Source organism: Enoplosus armatus, chromosome 2, assembly GCF_043641665.1.
Source record: "Enoplosus armatus isolate fEnoArm2 chromosome 2, fEnoArm2.hap1, whole genome shotgun sequence".
In the NCBI taxonomy this organism is placed as follows: Eukaryota; Metazoa; Chordata; class Actinopteri; order Centrarchiformes; family Enoplosidae; genus Enoplosus; species Enoplosus armatus.
This window is the reverse complement of record NC_092181.1, coordinates 12189439-12207118: the sequence shown is the minus strand read 5'-3', so window position 1 is coordinate 12207118 and position 17680 is coordinate 12189439. Positions and strand designations below refer to the sequence as shown.

Below are 17680 nucleotides of genomic sequence, written 5' to 3'. Positions count from 1 at the left end.
TAGCACAAATATGTTTACCTTGTCTCTCGTTCACTATGGCATTGAGATAAAAAAGGAGCATTTCTCTTTTTTCCTTTTTGATTATAAAAAACTATTAACTAACTTTTAAAAAACATGTTCAGTTCAGTTGGACTTTAATAGCACATTTTTTATACATGTTGTGGGCACAATAACACAAAATTGAAAGGCTTTATAAAGCTGCAGTCTTTTTTATGAAAAAGGACTGAAGTTGACTTATTTTTAAAATATGTCTTCTGCCGTCATTGTTTTTTAATTGAATTAGGGTTGGCTGCCCCAAATATTAATTATTGGCGATGGTCTGATTTAATCAGTGAAGTGGCATCAGCAAACTGCACCACAGAGGTAAAAGATCAAAAGATCTTTTGTGACATTCATTTAGTACTGTGTAAGAGAGAGGATTTCACCCTTAAATTATGATTTTCCTCTTCCTATTGGAGCACTGGCCATGACAAACACCAAAGTTTGAGTGGGTAAATGGGGTGAATCTACAGGTGACACTGTTCTCTATTGCAGCCCCACTTTGTCATTTAGGGTCATAAGCTAAAAGTATTACTACATAAACATTCTGCCCTATAATCCCAGGTAAGAGAAGTGGTAGCTTTTTAAATAGATATTTAATCTCAGAAGAACTGTCCATGTATTATTCATGAAATGTCTTGAGCTAGCAGAACAGTGGCAGGCAGTACAGAAGGAAGGTAGATTGTACGTGTTTTTCCCTCAAATCTAATTGAGGACTTCTGCGTTGTTTGGCACACAGCAGAAGGGACTTTGCTTTTGATCTGCATTGCAGTGAAGTGCATAGAGACAGTTGTCCAAAACAAGATCACAGCCAAAATCAACTACAGTATGGTGAGCCAGAAGAGCTGCAGGCCTAATGATTAATGTGCATGCTGTTCTACAAGTTTGTTTGCACTCCACTGTCTATCTTTTCATTCATCTCCTGTCTCTCCACTCAGTGCTGGGAGGCGTGGAGTCACGTGGTGTGCTGAGGAAGATCAGTGACATGCTGGAGGTGATTCTTAAGAGGATGGACAGCCTGTCCAAACTCGACAACACCTCCACCACCGACGCACGGCGCCTGGATGAGCTCAGCTCTGCTATCAACAAGTACGCTGAGTTTTTCCTTCATTTCTTTTCTTTCCCTCATCACAGTTTTGTTCTGTGTGAGTGTTAACTGGTTTTGGGAATCACTAACATTCTTATTACATTAATCAGTAGTGCTTGGATGTAACTGGTCATAGTCAGTTTCACAGCAAAATTAGATAAGGAAATCATTTATTTTCAAAATAAGAGTCATGCAAGTTTGGTAATTCATTTTCTTTCACAAAACAAAAAAATTTGAAAACATAAATATTTCTGAAACTGTGAATTACATGAGTGTATGTTGGTCTTTAATTGCGAGTGATAGTTAAGTTACTGGGCAATATTTTACATAATTTGTAAGGCTTAACATTTGTCATAGTAAATGTATGGCACGTGCCCAACTCAACCCAATCTTTGTTCAGCTTGCAATGATAACAGGGAAGTACTGTACTTTTTCTGACCACAAGCAAAATTGTAGTATTTAGCGTTTAAAGCGATTAAACCAATAATTTGATACAATAGGGATGATATGGCTGTAATAATGTAAGCATTATTCTTTCCCCTTATGAATGGAAAAAATAACACAGAGATAATGCACTCTAATCAGCTCTTTTATGATACAGGTGTGTATAAACAGAGAGCAGCTGGTAGAGCTTTGTAGGATTACTTATCCTTTATGGCAGATAGACATGAAACACCATAATGACACCATCATATTTAAGATGTACTCCTCATTGACATTCATACCGTACATCACCTCTCTATCTCTACTGTAGTCATGACTTCTATCTTCTCTCCTTTTCACTCCTCTCCTCATTGTATTTCACTCTCATCTTTACTCTAACCCCCCCCCTTACAGTCTCTTGTGGAAATTGCTGCCTATTACCTCAAAATCGCTGCTGCAAACAGACAAGTCTTGTATGACCTTGCTGCTACTGCTTTTATCAAGCCTCTCCTCTCTTTGCCCCGTTAGTACCAAAACATCCAATTTGTCTTTTCTATCCGACCCTCTCCTCATTCTGACTCCTTTCATTTTCAAACGGCCTGACTAAACTCGGTGCAGCAGGAGTGATGTGATACACACTGACAGAAATCCCCTCACTTCCTTGAACCTTGTTAAATGATCCCAGATAAGCGCTCAGGTTCAGATCTGCACGGAGGCACTAGAGCGAAAGGATGGAGCGATTAATATGGCCTGGTGTTGGTGTTAACTGCAATCAATGTCTAGTAATGGGCTGTTTAATGTGGGGGAAGCCATTTTAGGCCACGGCTGGGGAGAAGTGCCCTGCTAAATGTGTAACTCTGTCTATTGTCTGGGACTCTTAAGTAGGATGGTACATGCATCTGTTACTGTAACAGAAATCAATTTCTAGTTATTGCCTTGAGGGAGGTAGTTTGAAAGGATAGAGGGTTATGGTCAGGGTGTAATTAGGGTCAAACACAAGCTGAAATCAATGTTGTGTGACTATCCTGTTTTAAATATGGTTAATGAACACTTTGCCCCTAGCCACGAGACTTGTTGTCAGCCTACAACTTGGATGAATAACAGTATTCATCAGTATACAGTTGTTTCTTTTAAAATGTAGTAACAAATGACAGGATTATACTGTTACAAAATGATGATAATAACATCATAAAGGGCATAATATATGTTATGCTTTAGCAAACTGTAATTAGTGATTATCATTTCTACATTGTTGTCTAAAAATACCAGCGTATGTTATGTCTAGTTCACGTTGTCTGGGATGGAAGATAAAGACTGGGGAGGATCTCCATGGTTACGACTTGCAAGTGTTCACGATTTTGGATTATTCAAGATGCCAATTGGCAGTGTTCGTATTTATTAGCCTGACTAGTTTAATTTTCACGTTCACTGAATAGCTCTGCGTGTGTTTCTGGCAGAGCTGGTCTTGTGGGCGTAAAATATAGTGTGCATGATCAAAATAGCATTATATTAGGGTTTAGTCGCGGTGCCTGAGTGGCACAGGGGAAATAAGCACTCAGCCACCACTGCAGAGACCCAGGCTTAATCCCAAGCAGCAGCGCCTTCATCTTGACTAGGCGCCCCATTACACTCAACTGGCATTCAACCTATTACCCACATTTGTAGCAGAGATTGCAATGCTGATTTTCACAATATGTTTGTTTATTCGTCTACCCCCCGCATATTACCCCTAATGAAAAAAACAATGACCATAAGATGCAACATGTTTTTTGTCTTTTACAATAACTCTGACTGATACCACTAAATGAAAGCACAAAGCAGCATGGATCAATGGTTATAACATAATCTGTGATCACACCAACAAAATTCACCTGAAATCCCCCAAAACAGCCTCAGTTCGGTCTGAACGACGTCAGAGGACGTGTTTCTGACATTCACTACTGGTTTGCTTTGTTTGCATTCTGATTCACTGGATATATTACTATATTTCACCGCTGCTTTTAAATCAAGCTCTGAAAATAGGAATTGAAGATGTGCAACTTGTGTAAACATGATGTGCATTTCAAGGCTTGTCTAAAATTATGTTTGTACAAATTGATGCAAACCATATAATGTTTTGATGGGTTATAAGCAGTAAACATCCATCTCTCCAAAGAGACCAGATCAGCCAAAGCCAAAGAAAACTTTCTACGAGCTCAAAGAGTGGCACATACACTTTCTTTGTTTAATTATTAGATGCATTCTCCTTGAAAGTCGTTCTCTTCGACAGCAGTGCTCTGAGAACAATAGAAAATAGAAACAAAAAAAATCTATTTCATTTTCTGAGTACAGTGTTGTTTGGTTTGGACTGAATGGATCTTTGAAGTGAAGCAGCTATAATAGCAGGAGTGAAAGTTTTGATTCAGGAAGCAAAATCAAAAGGATATTGATTAAGGAACCTGTGGTGGCCATATACAACACACACACATATACACACACTTCTTGTCTTGATGATGTTCCTTTCTTGGGTCTCCGCCAAATAATGTGTTTAACATGTGTGTGTGTTTGTGAATAACTGCGTCGTGCATGTGTGTCTATGTATTAGTTCACTCGAGGTAACACTTGTTAAAACCAGTCTGGGCGTGAGACCAGGGCACAGACCCCTGACCGAGGACATAGCCTGCAGGATTAATGGCCCCACACACACACACGCACACACACGCACACACACACACACACACACACACAGACTGTCACAACAGGGATGGCCTAAGTCCCATTTCAGTCCAATGATTTTCATTCCATCACTCGTTTCCTCTCTCTCTCCATCTTTACTCTCTCTGCCTTTCCTTTATGGCTCTCTGTCCCTTTTTACTATATTTTCTGACTACTCTTTCTCTTCCCCTGTGCACTCACACATATACACAGAGGGAAAGTGTGTGTTAGAAAGGTTGTTGGGTATGAGTGACGTGGTAAAGTGTGATTTTTGCTAGCGGGGAGAGGAGCAAATGGGAAGAGAGAGCTTTATAAAAACATATCCAAAATCCAGGCCAGGCAGGCACGCATTCACAGAAAGACACACACACACACACACACACACACACACACTCACACTGGGCGGGAGTCTCATCTCCGTGTGAGCTTCATTGGTGCTGACACACTCCCGTGTAGCGGCGAATGGGACTTGATGTCTGAGGCCCCAGCCTGCGATTCGCCCACGGGGCAGCCACTCGTTAGAGCAGAAAACGGAGGGAAAATAACGAGGGAGAAAGGGAGGGAGAGGGACAGCAAAGAGCCTGAGAAAATGAGAGAGGGAGATGAAGGAGGAGGAAAGGATGCAGGGTTGATTCACTCCGTTTTTCTTTTGCAGCGGATGAGAGGAGAGATTGGTAAGTCTCCCCTTAGGCGTACGCTCTCTGAAGATCACTGCTCTGGCTTGGCTCTACCTATTTCTCCTCCCTTAAGCACCCATCTAAGCTCCGTCAGTAACAACCTTTATCCCAGGAGGCCTTCTTTTCCACAGCACTCAAGTCAATGTCATATTGCAGCTTCACTGGAAGTAGTCAGCAAAGGAGACACTTAAATTCTACTTTCATTTCATTTTTCCTGATTTAAGTTGTTCTGTTCATAGACCAACGGGAGAAATAAACAAAAGATGCAAATGCTGTTCAAACCTAATTTTCTATACCACTCTACATGAAAAAAACAAAAAACAAAACGCTGAGTGAGTGAGTATGCGTCTGTGTGCATTCATGCATGTGTGTTGGCATTTGCGTACAGTGAGTGTGAAAATAAGAGTTGGAATTAGCGTTGCTGAGTGTGATGTTTTAACGCCACCCCCCAAGTCCTGCCGCACGCAAACAAACGGACATCAGCAGAACACACAATGCCACATGCTGACACCTTGTCACATGCATCTCTTGCCCTGGACAGCTTTGGTTGATGGGATGCTGCCAGAAGTATCATCTTCCCTTAAGAGGATGAACTCATTAGATAGAGAGGGAGGGAGGGGGATAGATATAAGGAGAACACATTGTATCCTTAGAAACTCTCCCTCCAGTTATCATTGCTTCTCTCACAGCTTCTTCTTTTCAGACTGTTCTACTTCTGCTTGGCATCTGTCAGTGGATTTCCTCTTGTCGTTTCTTCTCCCCCCTATACTTTCCTCCCGTTTTGTCTTCTCTTTGCTCTTCCTCATGGCTGTTTTGTTTCCCTCATTTGTAAAAGAGCCAACTGTCTACATTCATCAAAAGGGAGGAAGTTTCATTGCAAGAAGCGCGCAACAGTGGGCCATCAAATATGCATATCCTTGTATTCTTTGATCATAATCATCATTTAATGTTTCAGTCAAGCTGTTTCGTTGGCTTCCACACGAAAGCACAGAGGATCTCTTTATTTCATCCTGTCTCTTTCTTAACACAAAGGTCCCCCTGGTACTCTTGGTCTGTTTGCTGTGGATGGTTGATCTCCTTCTCTTTATTTTTTGCCTGCTTTTATTCCAGTTTTTCCTCAACTCTCCTTTTTTTTTCTTGCCCCCTTTGGATCTCATTGTGCAATCCTCCCCCCTCCTTCTCAGCCCTTCATCCATTTCTCTGCCCTCGTCTCTCCTTCTATGACTCTTTCCCGTTCCCGTGTTTCTGTGTGTTCATCTCTAGGGATGTGTTCACATTGTAGCAGACATTAGAGGTGAGATTAGAAGGTCAAGTCTTATAGAGGCCAACTTGCAGTCACAGTGAATCCCCCCAAAGAGAGCTTTACAGTAACAGGGGTTACCCAGCTTACCAAACAAAGGTTTTGTCCTTCAAGCCAAATACATTGCGACTTTTATAGGATAGGTAACATGGCAGCTGTAATCCTCTACAGCTGGGAACTTCTGTGTTATGCTCCATGCAATAATATGGATGTTTTAATATAATTTTACAGCCTAATATAATGCTGGCTCTCATTATAAGACAATAGAAGGTAATAACTTTCACTAATGCGTAGGCTGAATTTGCCTCACTTGCACAGAATGGAGGAGTGAAATTATAATTAGTTCTGTTATATGCTTTTATTTCGATAACTCTGTTTCAGGGTGCTTTCACGCTGAGCGTGTTTGGAAAGCTTTATTTACAATGTGGAGATTTTCTACTTTGAGCAGGTGAGAGGAATGCCATTTGTCGCCCTAAATAACCACACTCACAAATGCTGAAAACATTCTCAGTTATTCTTACAACACAACTCTGGTGCAGAGTGCAAAAACTATGACATGATCCCACATTGCGAGAGTTGATAGGTGTAACTATGTCCTCATATATTCCTACCTGGTATAAAAATGGGAGGTCACCTTCAAGTCTGACTCCATGCTACTCTGTCAGAAAACAGTGTATAGCCCCATTCGGGTTTGGAGAGAGTTACTACCACAAGTGAAGGAGTTCAAGTATTGTGGGATCTTGTTCTCCAGTGAGGGTAAGGTGGAGATCGACAGGCGGATTGATGATGCATCAGCAGTAATGTAGCCGCTGTCTCGGACTGTCGTGGTTAAGAGGCAGCTGAGCCTGATTATGTATCCTATTTGGCTGGGGAACCTTGGCCTTGGGATGCCCCGGGAAGGAGCTGGATTACATGGCTAGGTAGAAGGACGTATGGGCTACCCTGCTTAGCTTGCTGCAACAGCGAACTGAGAAGTGTATCATGCTTAGAAGAAGTCTCAGGGGCTGGAAAAAAGCTTTTGCTTTGACTCTCACTTTATTTGTCCCCAAAGGGTAATTGGTTGTGCAACAGTAAAACAGAAACACAAGATAAAAACACACAGTACATAAAAGTTAAGACAAGTTAAAACGCATTTTAATGAAAAGTTAAATTATGAAAAAAAATAAAATATATATATATACATAAAATATTGAAAATGCAGATCCTGAATGGGTATATGTGCTTATCTCCACAAAAAGTTAAGTTGAAAGATGGCATTAACCCTTTCATGCATAGTGGTCACTACAGTGGACAGCTATTCAAAAGCTGTTTTCTTGTACATGCATGGGTTTTAATGGTATAGTTGCACATCAACCACCACAGTGGACGCTAGTGCGTCATCCCATACACTGCCACTCACTGGCCAGCCGTTGTAAGCGCAACACAAATGTCTCAAAACCAAGATGGCCAGCGGAAGGCCAGAAATGCTGAGCAGCTCAGGAATAACTTTCTAATCCTTCTATAGTAGGAGACCCTTGCAGGTAAATAAAATTTGGTAACATCAAGTAACAACTAAGGAGTAATACAATTGTTAAAATTTCCATTTTATTCATTGGTGTGTTAAATACATATTTCTTCAGTTGAAAACTCAAACGCATGCTGTCCACCCAAGTGGACATGTGAAGAACTTTGAAAAATGAGCGTTTGAAAAAAATGAAGTTAAATTGTTTTTTTCATGCCTAAAGAGAAATAAAAACACTTAGGAAAAAAATCCTGACTGAGGCTGTCATAATTCATGCATGAAAGGGTTAACTCCAGAGTCCCTTAAAGTGCACCAGGCAGGCTAATATACAGAGATAATGTATGTTTATGAAAAAGTTTTGTTTTATGCAAGAGAAATACTGTTTATGAATTACATCATAATTTCACATACCTGCAATTTTTATAATGTTTTGGAGACAGCTGTTGCCCCTGAAATATACATGCACTAGAGAATAATGGCTCCTCTGTTGTAGTAAACATATTAAACAGGACGCAAACACACTAAGCGATGCTTACAAGTGAAACTTACAAAGCTGTTAATGGAGCTTGGAGACTTCCTGTGACTTTTATGGCTGCCTCCTTTTTTTTTTTTTGTTCATTTTCATGCAGCTGCTGTTGGCATTTAGTTACTTAAGTAGCCTTGCAGCCATCCTGTACACACACACACACACACACACACACAATCAATAATTCTGATTATCATCTCTGATGATGCGTTATTATGCTGCATTTAAGCCTCTGGCTTTAATGAGGGTTAATACCATCTGCTGATTAGACAATACAGAGAGACAGGAAGGCGCACACACACACACGCACACACACACACACACTCTCACACACACAATGCACACTGGAATCAAGTCATTTAAATGGACATAATGGGCACAGCAGCATGAGCATGTGTGGTTACGCAGGCTTGCCTTTGCGTGATGTGCAATCATGCAGTCAGATGGTTTGGAAATATGCAGAACTACAGTGAGCACACACATGCAAACTCAAACACATACACACAACAAACACACACACACACATTTCCTACACATCCAATGTGAATGGGAAGTCTCTCACCATACAGAGGAAGTGGTATTAACAGCACAGGTCTTTTTCTATTTCACGCTCCAACCAAGTGTCTAACAATTTGCATCTCCCACTAACACTTCTACATCTGTTGAGATGTAAAAGTGGAGGGAGGGGAAGCAGAGAAAGACAGGCAAGGGAGAGGACTGGGAGAAAGAGTGAGATAGAAACAACAATTAGACACAACTAAAAGATGGGAATAACTGAAGAGGAGAGAGACTAGACTGAAGTTAGGGTATTTTGCAGTAGGGAACAGACTGAGGAGGATGGCAGAGGGAGGAGGTGACACCATTGAGAGAGGAAGAATGGGTGATTAGAGATATTTATAGCTGTTGGTAGAAGTTTTGGGTGCCAGATGTGTGTTAGTGTGGAATTAGAGGTTCTACTTGCAAAGGTGCATGCTTTTTATCCAAGGCACTTTGTTTCAAATTGAGTTTGCATTGTGTGACAACAGTGTGAAGGTAACCCTCAGTGTCACATGCCTTCAGCTATTCTTCACTCTGCGTTTGTGTTGTTGTTGTTGTGTGTGCAGGTTTCAACCAGCCGGCCTAGTGGAGAGGATCCAAGCTATAGCCCAGAACGTCTCCAACATGGCCACCAGGGTGGAGCAGATACTGCAAAACAGCATGGTGCAAGGAAGAGGTACAGTACCAATCGTCATCATCATCATCATTGGTGTGAAATGCCTTTACCCTCTCGTTTTACTTTACATCATGTACACATGAGATATAGAAAGCTTGAGGAAAGAAGTGATTGGGTTACAGCATCTGATCTGACATACTTTATTGTCCCCGTGGGGAGACTTATCTTGGGCTTCATATACAGCAGTACACATCGCAATTAAATTACACGGACAATAAACAAGTATACAAGAATATGCGCTCTCACACATCCACACGACGCCAAACCATCTCATCCAATCCACTTATCTCAAACACGTGTACATTCACAACTGAAAAGTTGTAGCGTTTAGCTTTCACTGACGAGCCCTGATTCAACTACCTGAAGGTAAAAGCTGACAATGTTTTCTCACTCTGTCTGATTACAGATTGCTCCACTCTGAGAGGTGGACAAAACACTAAGTCAAACTGATGTACAGGATTGTGTGATGCAGATCATAAGATTACATTGTCAGTGTGCTGGATTCTGACCATTTTCCCATTAGAGTGAGTGGGTGTGTGGAGAAGGGTGATTGTAAACTTAGAAACATCCCTTCAAAAGAAAAAAAAAAGAAGAAAAAAAGTAACATCAAGTGTAATTCTTCAGTAATGTACAACTTGAAGCGCAGCTGCACTCCTGCACAGCTGTCAGCTTGTGTTGGAGCAAAACTTCAATTGCTGCTGTTATTATTATAACAGAACAGAAGAAGATACAAAACAGATCTGCAGACACACATGCAGAGTAGGACACACACACACACACACACACACACACAGTCACTAAATGATCAGATATCTAGCTGATCTTTAGCTGACACAAATCACTTCTGACACCTTGCCAACATACACAGGTGACTGTTTCAGTTTGACGTTCTCCACACAAAAACATTAAACCATGAAAAAACAGCATTAGAACGACGTGTTATTACCGCAGTAAAGTTAAAAATAGGTAACACTCCATCACTCCAAAATCTGAAAACAGCAAGATCTGAGAGCTGCCGAGCATGTAATGTGAACTTTCCAGCATTTTTTCTAGATTTGACTTAAGTCAAAACCAGGAAGAATTTATGGTTATATAGCAGATTGGTTTTATTATTAGGAAAGTAAGAGAGATACAAATATGAGTAATCAAGTCACCTGGGAAGCACTGTGGTCAGCTCTCTCATCTTTGCGTTATTGCTTCCATCCAACCCCGTTGTTTTCTGTTGTCTGGCTCTTGCACATTTTTAATCAAATCCTAAATAATACTGAGCTAGTGACATACAAATACACACACACACACACATACACACACACACACACACACACACACATAATATAACCACCATTATGATCATTCTTTCCTCCTTATTCTCCTCTCTCACTTTTTCTCTTGAGGGTAATTGCCCAACTCTTTACAAGAGAATAAATGAGCATTACATCTCCTTTTGTTTTTCCCCGCTGCATCTGCAGGGACGACGGCACACGCCAAAATGAAAACACTGCTGCTTTCTCTAATCACAGATGAATTGAAACACTGCCGGCAGACTCTATTATCATACGGCTCAGTGGCAGTTTATTTATCTCGTGGTCAGGCATGTGCAAGAGGGAAAGACAGGAGAAAGAGGACGTGATTAGAATTTCCTTCCCCTCAAGCACCGGCGAGGCTTTTATGTTCTGTCTTGCAGGGACAGGAGTCAAGTTTTTATCTAGTTAGTTGACCACATTTCCAATTGTTGCTACAGTGGTTGCTATTGTAATCATATTTGTAAGCAGTGTGTCTCTCAGTGTGTGTGTTTTCAGTCGATGGAGAGAAGCCCCAGGGAAGACTTATGTGGAGAAATGTCTCTTTTTCATTAGGCAAATGGAAACAGACGGAACCGAGAGAAGGCAAATTTGTTGGTCCAGAGAGAGAAAGAGAGGGAGAAAGGGGGGCGGGGGGGGCAAATACAATAAGAAATTGAAGCTGCATTGGTATTGTTCTCGGACTACATCACCCTAGTTCTCTCTCCCTCTCTCTCTCTCTGTCACTCTCTTCCTTTCTTTTCCTCACATCAGCAGCAGAGAGGCAGTTAACTAAGTCAGTGGAGCAATTAATGCAGTGAGTGTAGCCTAAGTGAGCAGACGTACTTGCTAGCGTAACCCTAGGATGGTTGGTAGCAGCGGGAGACAGGCTGTGCTGCTTTGTCAGAGCCCAGTGAATAGTGTGCACTGCAGTAGAGCAGATACGGCGCAATGTCGCATGCGTTGAAATTTATGGGCACCGACAGCACATATGGCATACACTGGAAGTGATGATGGAGAAAGTGAATATTGCCATAAAAAAAAAATTGTCCACAGGCGAGCGGAGAAAAGCTGTTAATGTAAGTGACACTGTAACCTGGCGGTTCGGAGGGCTGAGCCTGTGGGTCAAACAAGTTCATGTCTGCAGTCATTTTGTGAAAATGATTTGATTAAAGAAATGAAACTTGAATTCCAAAGAGGCTTTGACATGCACCATATGCTGCTAAATGAGCTGATAGATAGTATCACACTGGTTGATTGCTGTTGGAATAGTTATCTTCACTGGAGAATAAATATTCACATTAAAGCCAACTGACTAAAGTGAGCTAAGCCAGCAAGCCTATAAACTAATGATTAAAGCAAAGGCATGCGACTTGTATTTCACTCACAACAGGCATATGTCAATTTATCATTTAGCTTGATATTTCAAACTGTGGATTGAGTGGATCCTGGTGAATCGCTGGCCTTCACCTGGAAGGTGTCCAGCCTACAGAAAATACATTCCTGTTTTATCACTGAAGGTAAAATTTCATTCACGGTGTCTTTTCAGCAGTGAGAGATGGGACTTCAAGCCAGTGTGAAGTACCAAGAGACCCCCTCTTCTCAGAGTGTCCCGGGAAAGTAGATGTGAGTGTCAATCTGTTATTTTCATTTTGAATGATGGTACAGCAGGTCTTCTTAACCTTTTTTTTATTGACAGCATTAACGTGGACCAGCTGACAGGTGGTGGTGGGGTTAACAGGGGCGTCACAACCAAAATAAGCCCAAGTTTTGGGATATTATAACACACATTTTGGCTTTTATGTCCCCTACTTCCTCCTCTTCTTTTTTTCAATTTGTTTTGTTTTGCTTTTTATCAACATGTGATGTGTGAAAGTAGAGACAAGCCAAGTTTAAAGTAATTACAGCAAAGATAGCCTTATATAGTCGCTGAGTTAGAACGTTTCCTTGAAAGGGTTTTGGAATGACTGTGAAAATAATTTATAATCCCTCCTGACTGTTGAAGTTTCTTCATGTATTGATGTGATTTTGTTAGCATGTGAATGTCAATTGCACTTTATGTTCTCTGTTCCATCCAGTGGATGCGTGCACGTTGGACATCGGACCCTTGCTATGCCTTCTACGGTGTCGACGGTTCAGACTGCTCCTTCCTCATCTACCTGAGTGAGGTGGAGTGGTTCTGCCCCCCATTGGCCTGGAGGAACCACAGCAGTCCCCCCACCCAGCACGCACAGCAGGCAAAAGCCCCTAAGAGACAGGTGAGGGGAGTACTCACAAACATGCACAGCTAAATAAGATGTGACTATGGACATGTCAGGCATACACACAGATAGACTCAGAAACACACATGTACAGTGAGTGAAGGATGTAAAGTAAACACCCAAGTGATTATGGCTCACCACCTGCTTACATGCACGATGAAAGCAGCAACTAACATTACTGCAAGGCAATGCCTACTACAGTAATGTTATGACCACTTTGAATTATTAAGATCATTAAATTAATTTCACCCTAAGTCAATTATTAAACATACTTATGTCACTAAATATTATTATCATTTGAATAAGTTGCCAGGACAGCTGAGGACTTTTACCTACTTCTATGTGAACAGAATATTGGTCATTGTCATTGTGGCCATTACTTTCATGGGTTCCTCACCTTCATAGTAAATACCATTGACTCACAAGCTAGGGGTTAAACATTGAAACTTCTGTTTATTAAGTTCCCAAACAGAATCCAGTTGCAGATGTGCTCTATGTCCTATTTATTGCTTAAAATGACCCAAAAAAAATCAGGCTTCTAGCTCAGACCTTCAAAGCGAGCGCAGTTCACCAAGGTTATGTGGAATCACTACAGAGGTACAAATTAATGGGGAATCAGATCAACAGTTCCTTTAGAAATTCATAAAATACAGTGAGGGTAGAAAATGAGGGCCAAAGAATGCAGCTGATTATTAAGAGTGGCCTTTGCTGCACTTCATCCTGTTCACATTTGTTTCACTAGGCTGTCATATATTCAAGAAATAATGGAACTACTGTCCCCTTTTGGCCACTGTAGAGGATTTGTGAAAGTGTGTTTTTACTGTGTATATTATTCCAAGGCATTTTGGGTAATAAAAATGTACAGGTTTTTAATTGTAGACCAAACAAATGCATAGTGTGAAGTAAAAGTAAATCATGATTCTTATCTCATGACATGAATAAAACATGTAGATACTTGTCCTCCTTTTAAACCCTTTATTGTTAAGCTTTTCTGTGCTGTTGGCGCCTAAATAAACCTCTGTTCAGTAGTCAGTGACCTTAAATGTTAATTGCTTGCTTCAATATTTAATGTTTTTGAGAAAAACGAAAACTCAAATCTTCTGTCCTGTTAGAGAGTAGAGTGGACAGAGAAGAAAAGAGAGTGAAAGAAAAGACTTAAGACAACCAATATTGTTTTTAGTCAGCTGCTGGAATTGACACATTAGACATGGTTGTGCTATAATTACAGTTTTTACCATACAAAAAATACCATTAAAAATAATGTTCTCACTCATTATTTGTCCCAAGTTGTTGCCTTTATATTTTCAGTTTTAGACAGCCTGCAATAGCAAGAAAGGCAGACAATTAAAAAGGAGTGATTAATAGTGGACGTCAAGTTGTCAGTCACATATCCACAGTAGCAATCAAAAGGAGAATAATAAGAGTGCTAACAGGCCTTTTGCTCAAAAGATGCTGTTCAGTAATAGGAGTGTGAGCAGTCTGCCCCCATTACTACATAATAGTTAACCTTCGTCTGACCCTCTTCACTCCCTACTAATTAAAACAGGCCTGACCCCCCCCTCATCATTATTATCCTCTACCCTCTGTTTTCCTCATTGGCTTTGAGGTCATGGAGCAGCGGAAACTTTAATACTTTAATTCCTTACACAGACAAACTAATACACACTAACACAGTGTGCAGGGTCATACCCACAAAAACGTACTTACACACACAGAATCTAGCTATCTCTCCAGTTCTCTGGCTCCTTTACAGCAGCGAACAGCAATTTGTGACATGGATGTATTCATGAATTGCGTAGTGAAAGTCTTCCTCAGTTCTCCTTGCTGAATTTATAAAGAAACGCTAAAAATTCTGCACTCTTAATTTAACAGTTAATATCGATTTATTTTTTATCACAGCCCAATGAAATTGCCTTTATTCTAATATGAACTACTTTTTCACATTGGTGGCTCAATACAGGTGAAGGTGCCCTCTGGGGCAAGCCTGTGCAGTCATAATAAAGGTCTTTGAATTTGGATGTTCACCAAATGGAATAAGGAAAGTCTTCACTGCACACATTTATACTGACTCTAGTGTTCCCAGTTAGAGTGGCTTAGTCAGCCTGTTACAGTGTTTGTTTGGGAGCACAAAGCAATGTTGAATGTTTAAAGTGATGTGTGCGCATAACATCTTGTGTGTATGGTTTCACCTTGCTTTTTACTCTTTATTGGTGGCAGCAGTGAGATTTTCTGGAGGTGAAACAGAATGTCAGCGTAAATGAAGACTGATATCTCCATCTTACCCTGTGACCCAAATTACTGAATTGTGGATTACAGTCTTCCTGTATCTTGCAAACAAACAGGGCCGAGCCAAGTTTGTTCTCAGAGGAGAAAAGTCTTGATTGTTTATAGCATTAGTTAGAAAATACAAGCTGTTCTTTCCATATTTTTTATTTGACAGAGGAAACTACAGCCAGCCTTGAAATAGTAAAACAAATAGCAAAGTGAACAAGGTTCTCTTAGGACATGTTTCTCTTGAAATACTTCTCTAAAATATTAGCGTTGACAAGGCAAATATTGCATCATGTTGCAAAATGGTTTAATCTTTTAAAAGTCTACCAGTAAGGGTTTTCCTGCATTTGTAGAGAATACAGAATCACCATCACACTTGAGAAAAATAATTACATGGACAGGTTACATCAGCCAATTAAATCTGCACATGACACTCTCCCCTTTCACGTCTTTTCTTTCTTGCTTTCAGTTGCTTTGCAGTCGTGTCTGTTGTAACAGCATTCAAGCCAATAAAAGACAAACAAGACTTTGAGTCTACAGCCACGCTAACAGCTCTATGAGGCTGTCATGCTCATTGGAAAGAAAACTACTACTGCTAGAGAGGCAAAAAAAAAGTCCACCTTCTCACACTTTCTCTTCATTTCTCTTCACTTCTCTCCTTTTACTTTCTATCCATTACATTCCCAGGCGGCCTTCCGCACAGACCTCTCCGTACTGCTGGACCAGGTTGGGACAGGAAAGGAGTCCCTCAGCTTCATGAAGCGCCGAATTCGCCGCCTCGCACAGCAGTGGGCAACAGCCGCCAACCGCCTGGATGCCAAGCTGGAGCAGAGATGGAGGGACCAGAAGAAGGTGAGAGAAGGGAGTAGAGATTAAAATGAAAGGGTGATTGATGATGGAGGATGTTGGGTAAGAATGGAGTGTGTGAAATGTTATTCTTTCGACTGTCACAAAAATACAAAACACACCAATGCTCAGCAATGAGCCTATTTAAAAAAAAAGGTACAGTAGGAAGGGCAATGGTACAACAACACAACTGCACTGTACAACATGAAAAACATAAACGCACATAGTGCAGCTTATAGTGCCAGATAATACCATCATGAGTATGAATAAGACTCAAAGTGATCTGTAAATGTTTTACAGCAAAATTGAGGATTCAGGGTTAGCTAAAAGTATTTAGTTTCAAAGATGTTAGCCATGTGAAACACTGTTTTCCACTAAAGTAGCTGTGCAAAAAAGCCTTTTTCAGATACTTCTTGGGGGGTTCTCAGTTTAAATGATGGTAGGAGCTTGAAGGAGATAAATGATAGAGGAGGTAATGATAGGTTGTCATCCATCACTGCCGTCGGCATTCTTCTTCTGTAAGTGGTGTGTAACCGTCTTTATGTATCTGTTCAAAAATACCTTTCAAAGCTGTATACTGTAAAATAAGAATTTAGTGCGGTATCACACTGTTAAATTGTTAAACCTCATTTTGGTTGGCACTGAAGCAGTGCAGTATGGACTTGGCTACTTCCTGCTTGTAGCCATGCATGCCAAGGGCTTAGTGTGAGAGAGAGAGAGGAAGAAAGAGATGCAAGGATAGATGAGAGAGAAGAAACGAAAGGGAGAAAGGAGGTAAGAAACGGCGATGATGAATGATTGGGATTATGATGAAATGCCAAGCATGTGCAAGTGCCAGAGGGAGAAAAATAAGATGAGAAAGGCAGGACAAGAGTGTGTGTGTGTGTGTGTGTGTGTGTGGGTGGGGGGGTGGGGGGGAAGGTACTGTAGAATATGGATTAGGAAAGGATTGATGGAGCTAGAGAGGGGAGTCGTGAGATGAGCAAGAAACAAAGTCTGGAAGGCCAAGGTGCTTGTGTGTGCATGTTGGGTTTTTCATTACAAAATTGGTTAATAACATAAAACTAAGATTTAATTTAAAGGCTTACTTTTTGAAATGTCAATGAAAGCAATATGTAATTAAAACTTTGGGAGTCTTAGAAACTTTTTTGCTGCATGTAACCTTTCGCTTCTTGTCGAGCCTCCCTACCTATTACATTTCTTACGGTACCCTTCTCTGAGCAGACTCATAATCTTTTAGTAAAAGAAAATAGTGATAAATGAATGAGTTGATGTGAGAAGGCAGATTGAGCACACATTCTGCTTCTTCTCTCCAAAATGTTTCTCCCTGCCCCCATCTCTCTCCAAAATAAGTTAACAAGGGGGGAAATAGTCCTCTGTCACTGAGATTGATGTTCTCCTTTCTTGCCGTGCACTGAGGGGATTTGGTATCCTCTATCATGGCTCCGATGGCTGTTTGAACAGCCTAAATGCCTTACACCGTGCTGCTGCTATCTTAACAGCAGATGTCCTGGTGTTTGTAAGAGTTAGACTTGGCTGTCAAAAGCTGTTTATCACAATAA

The 17680-nt window shown here is 40.8% G+C and overlaps 1 protein-coding gene across 1 annotated transcript in view; it reads left to right on the top strand.

Annotated features, from left to right (window-relative positions):
- Positions 1-17680, top strand: part of LOC139290223 (alpha-1,6-mannosylglycoprotein 6-beta-N-acetylglucosaminyltransferase B-like) — a 102133-nt gene that overhangs the window by 35781 nt on the left and 48672 nt on the right. Inside the window, exons 3-7 of the mRNA XM_070911930.1 lie at positions 978-1128; positions 9351-9460; positions 12290-12366; positions 12819-12998; positions 15960-16124. Coding sequence (XP_070768031.1) covers positions 978-1128; positions 9351-9460; positions 12290-12366; positions 12819-12998; positions 15960-16124 — 683 coding nt within the window. The remainder of the gene's footprint in view (positions 1-977; positions 1129-9350; positions 9461-12289; positions 12367-12818; positions 12999-15959; positions 16125-17680) is intronic.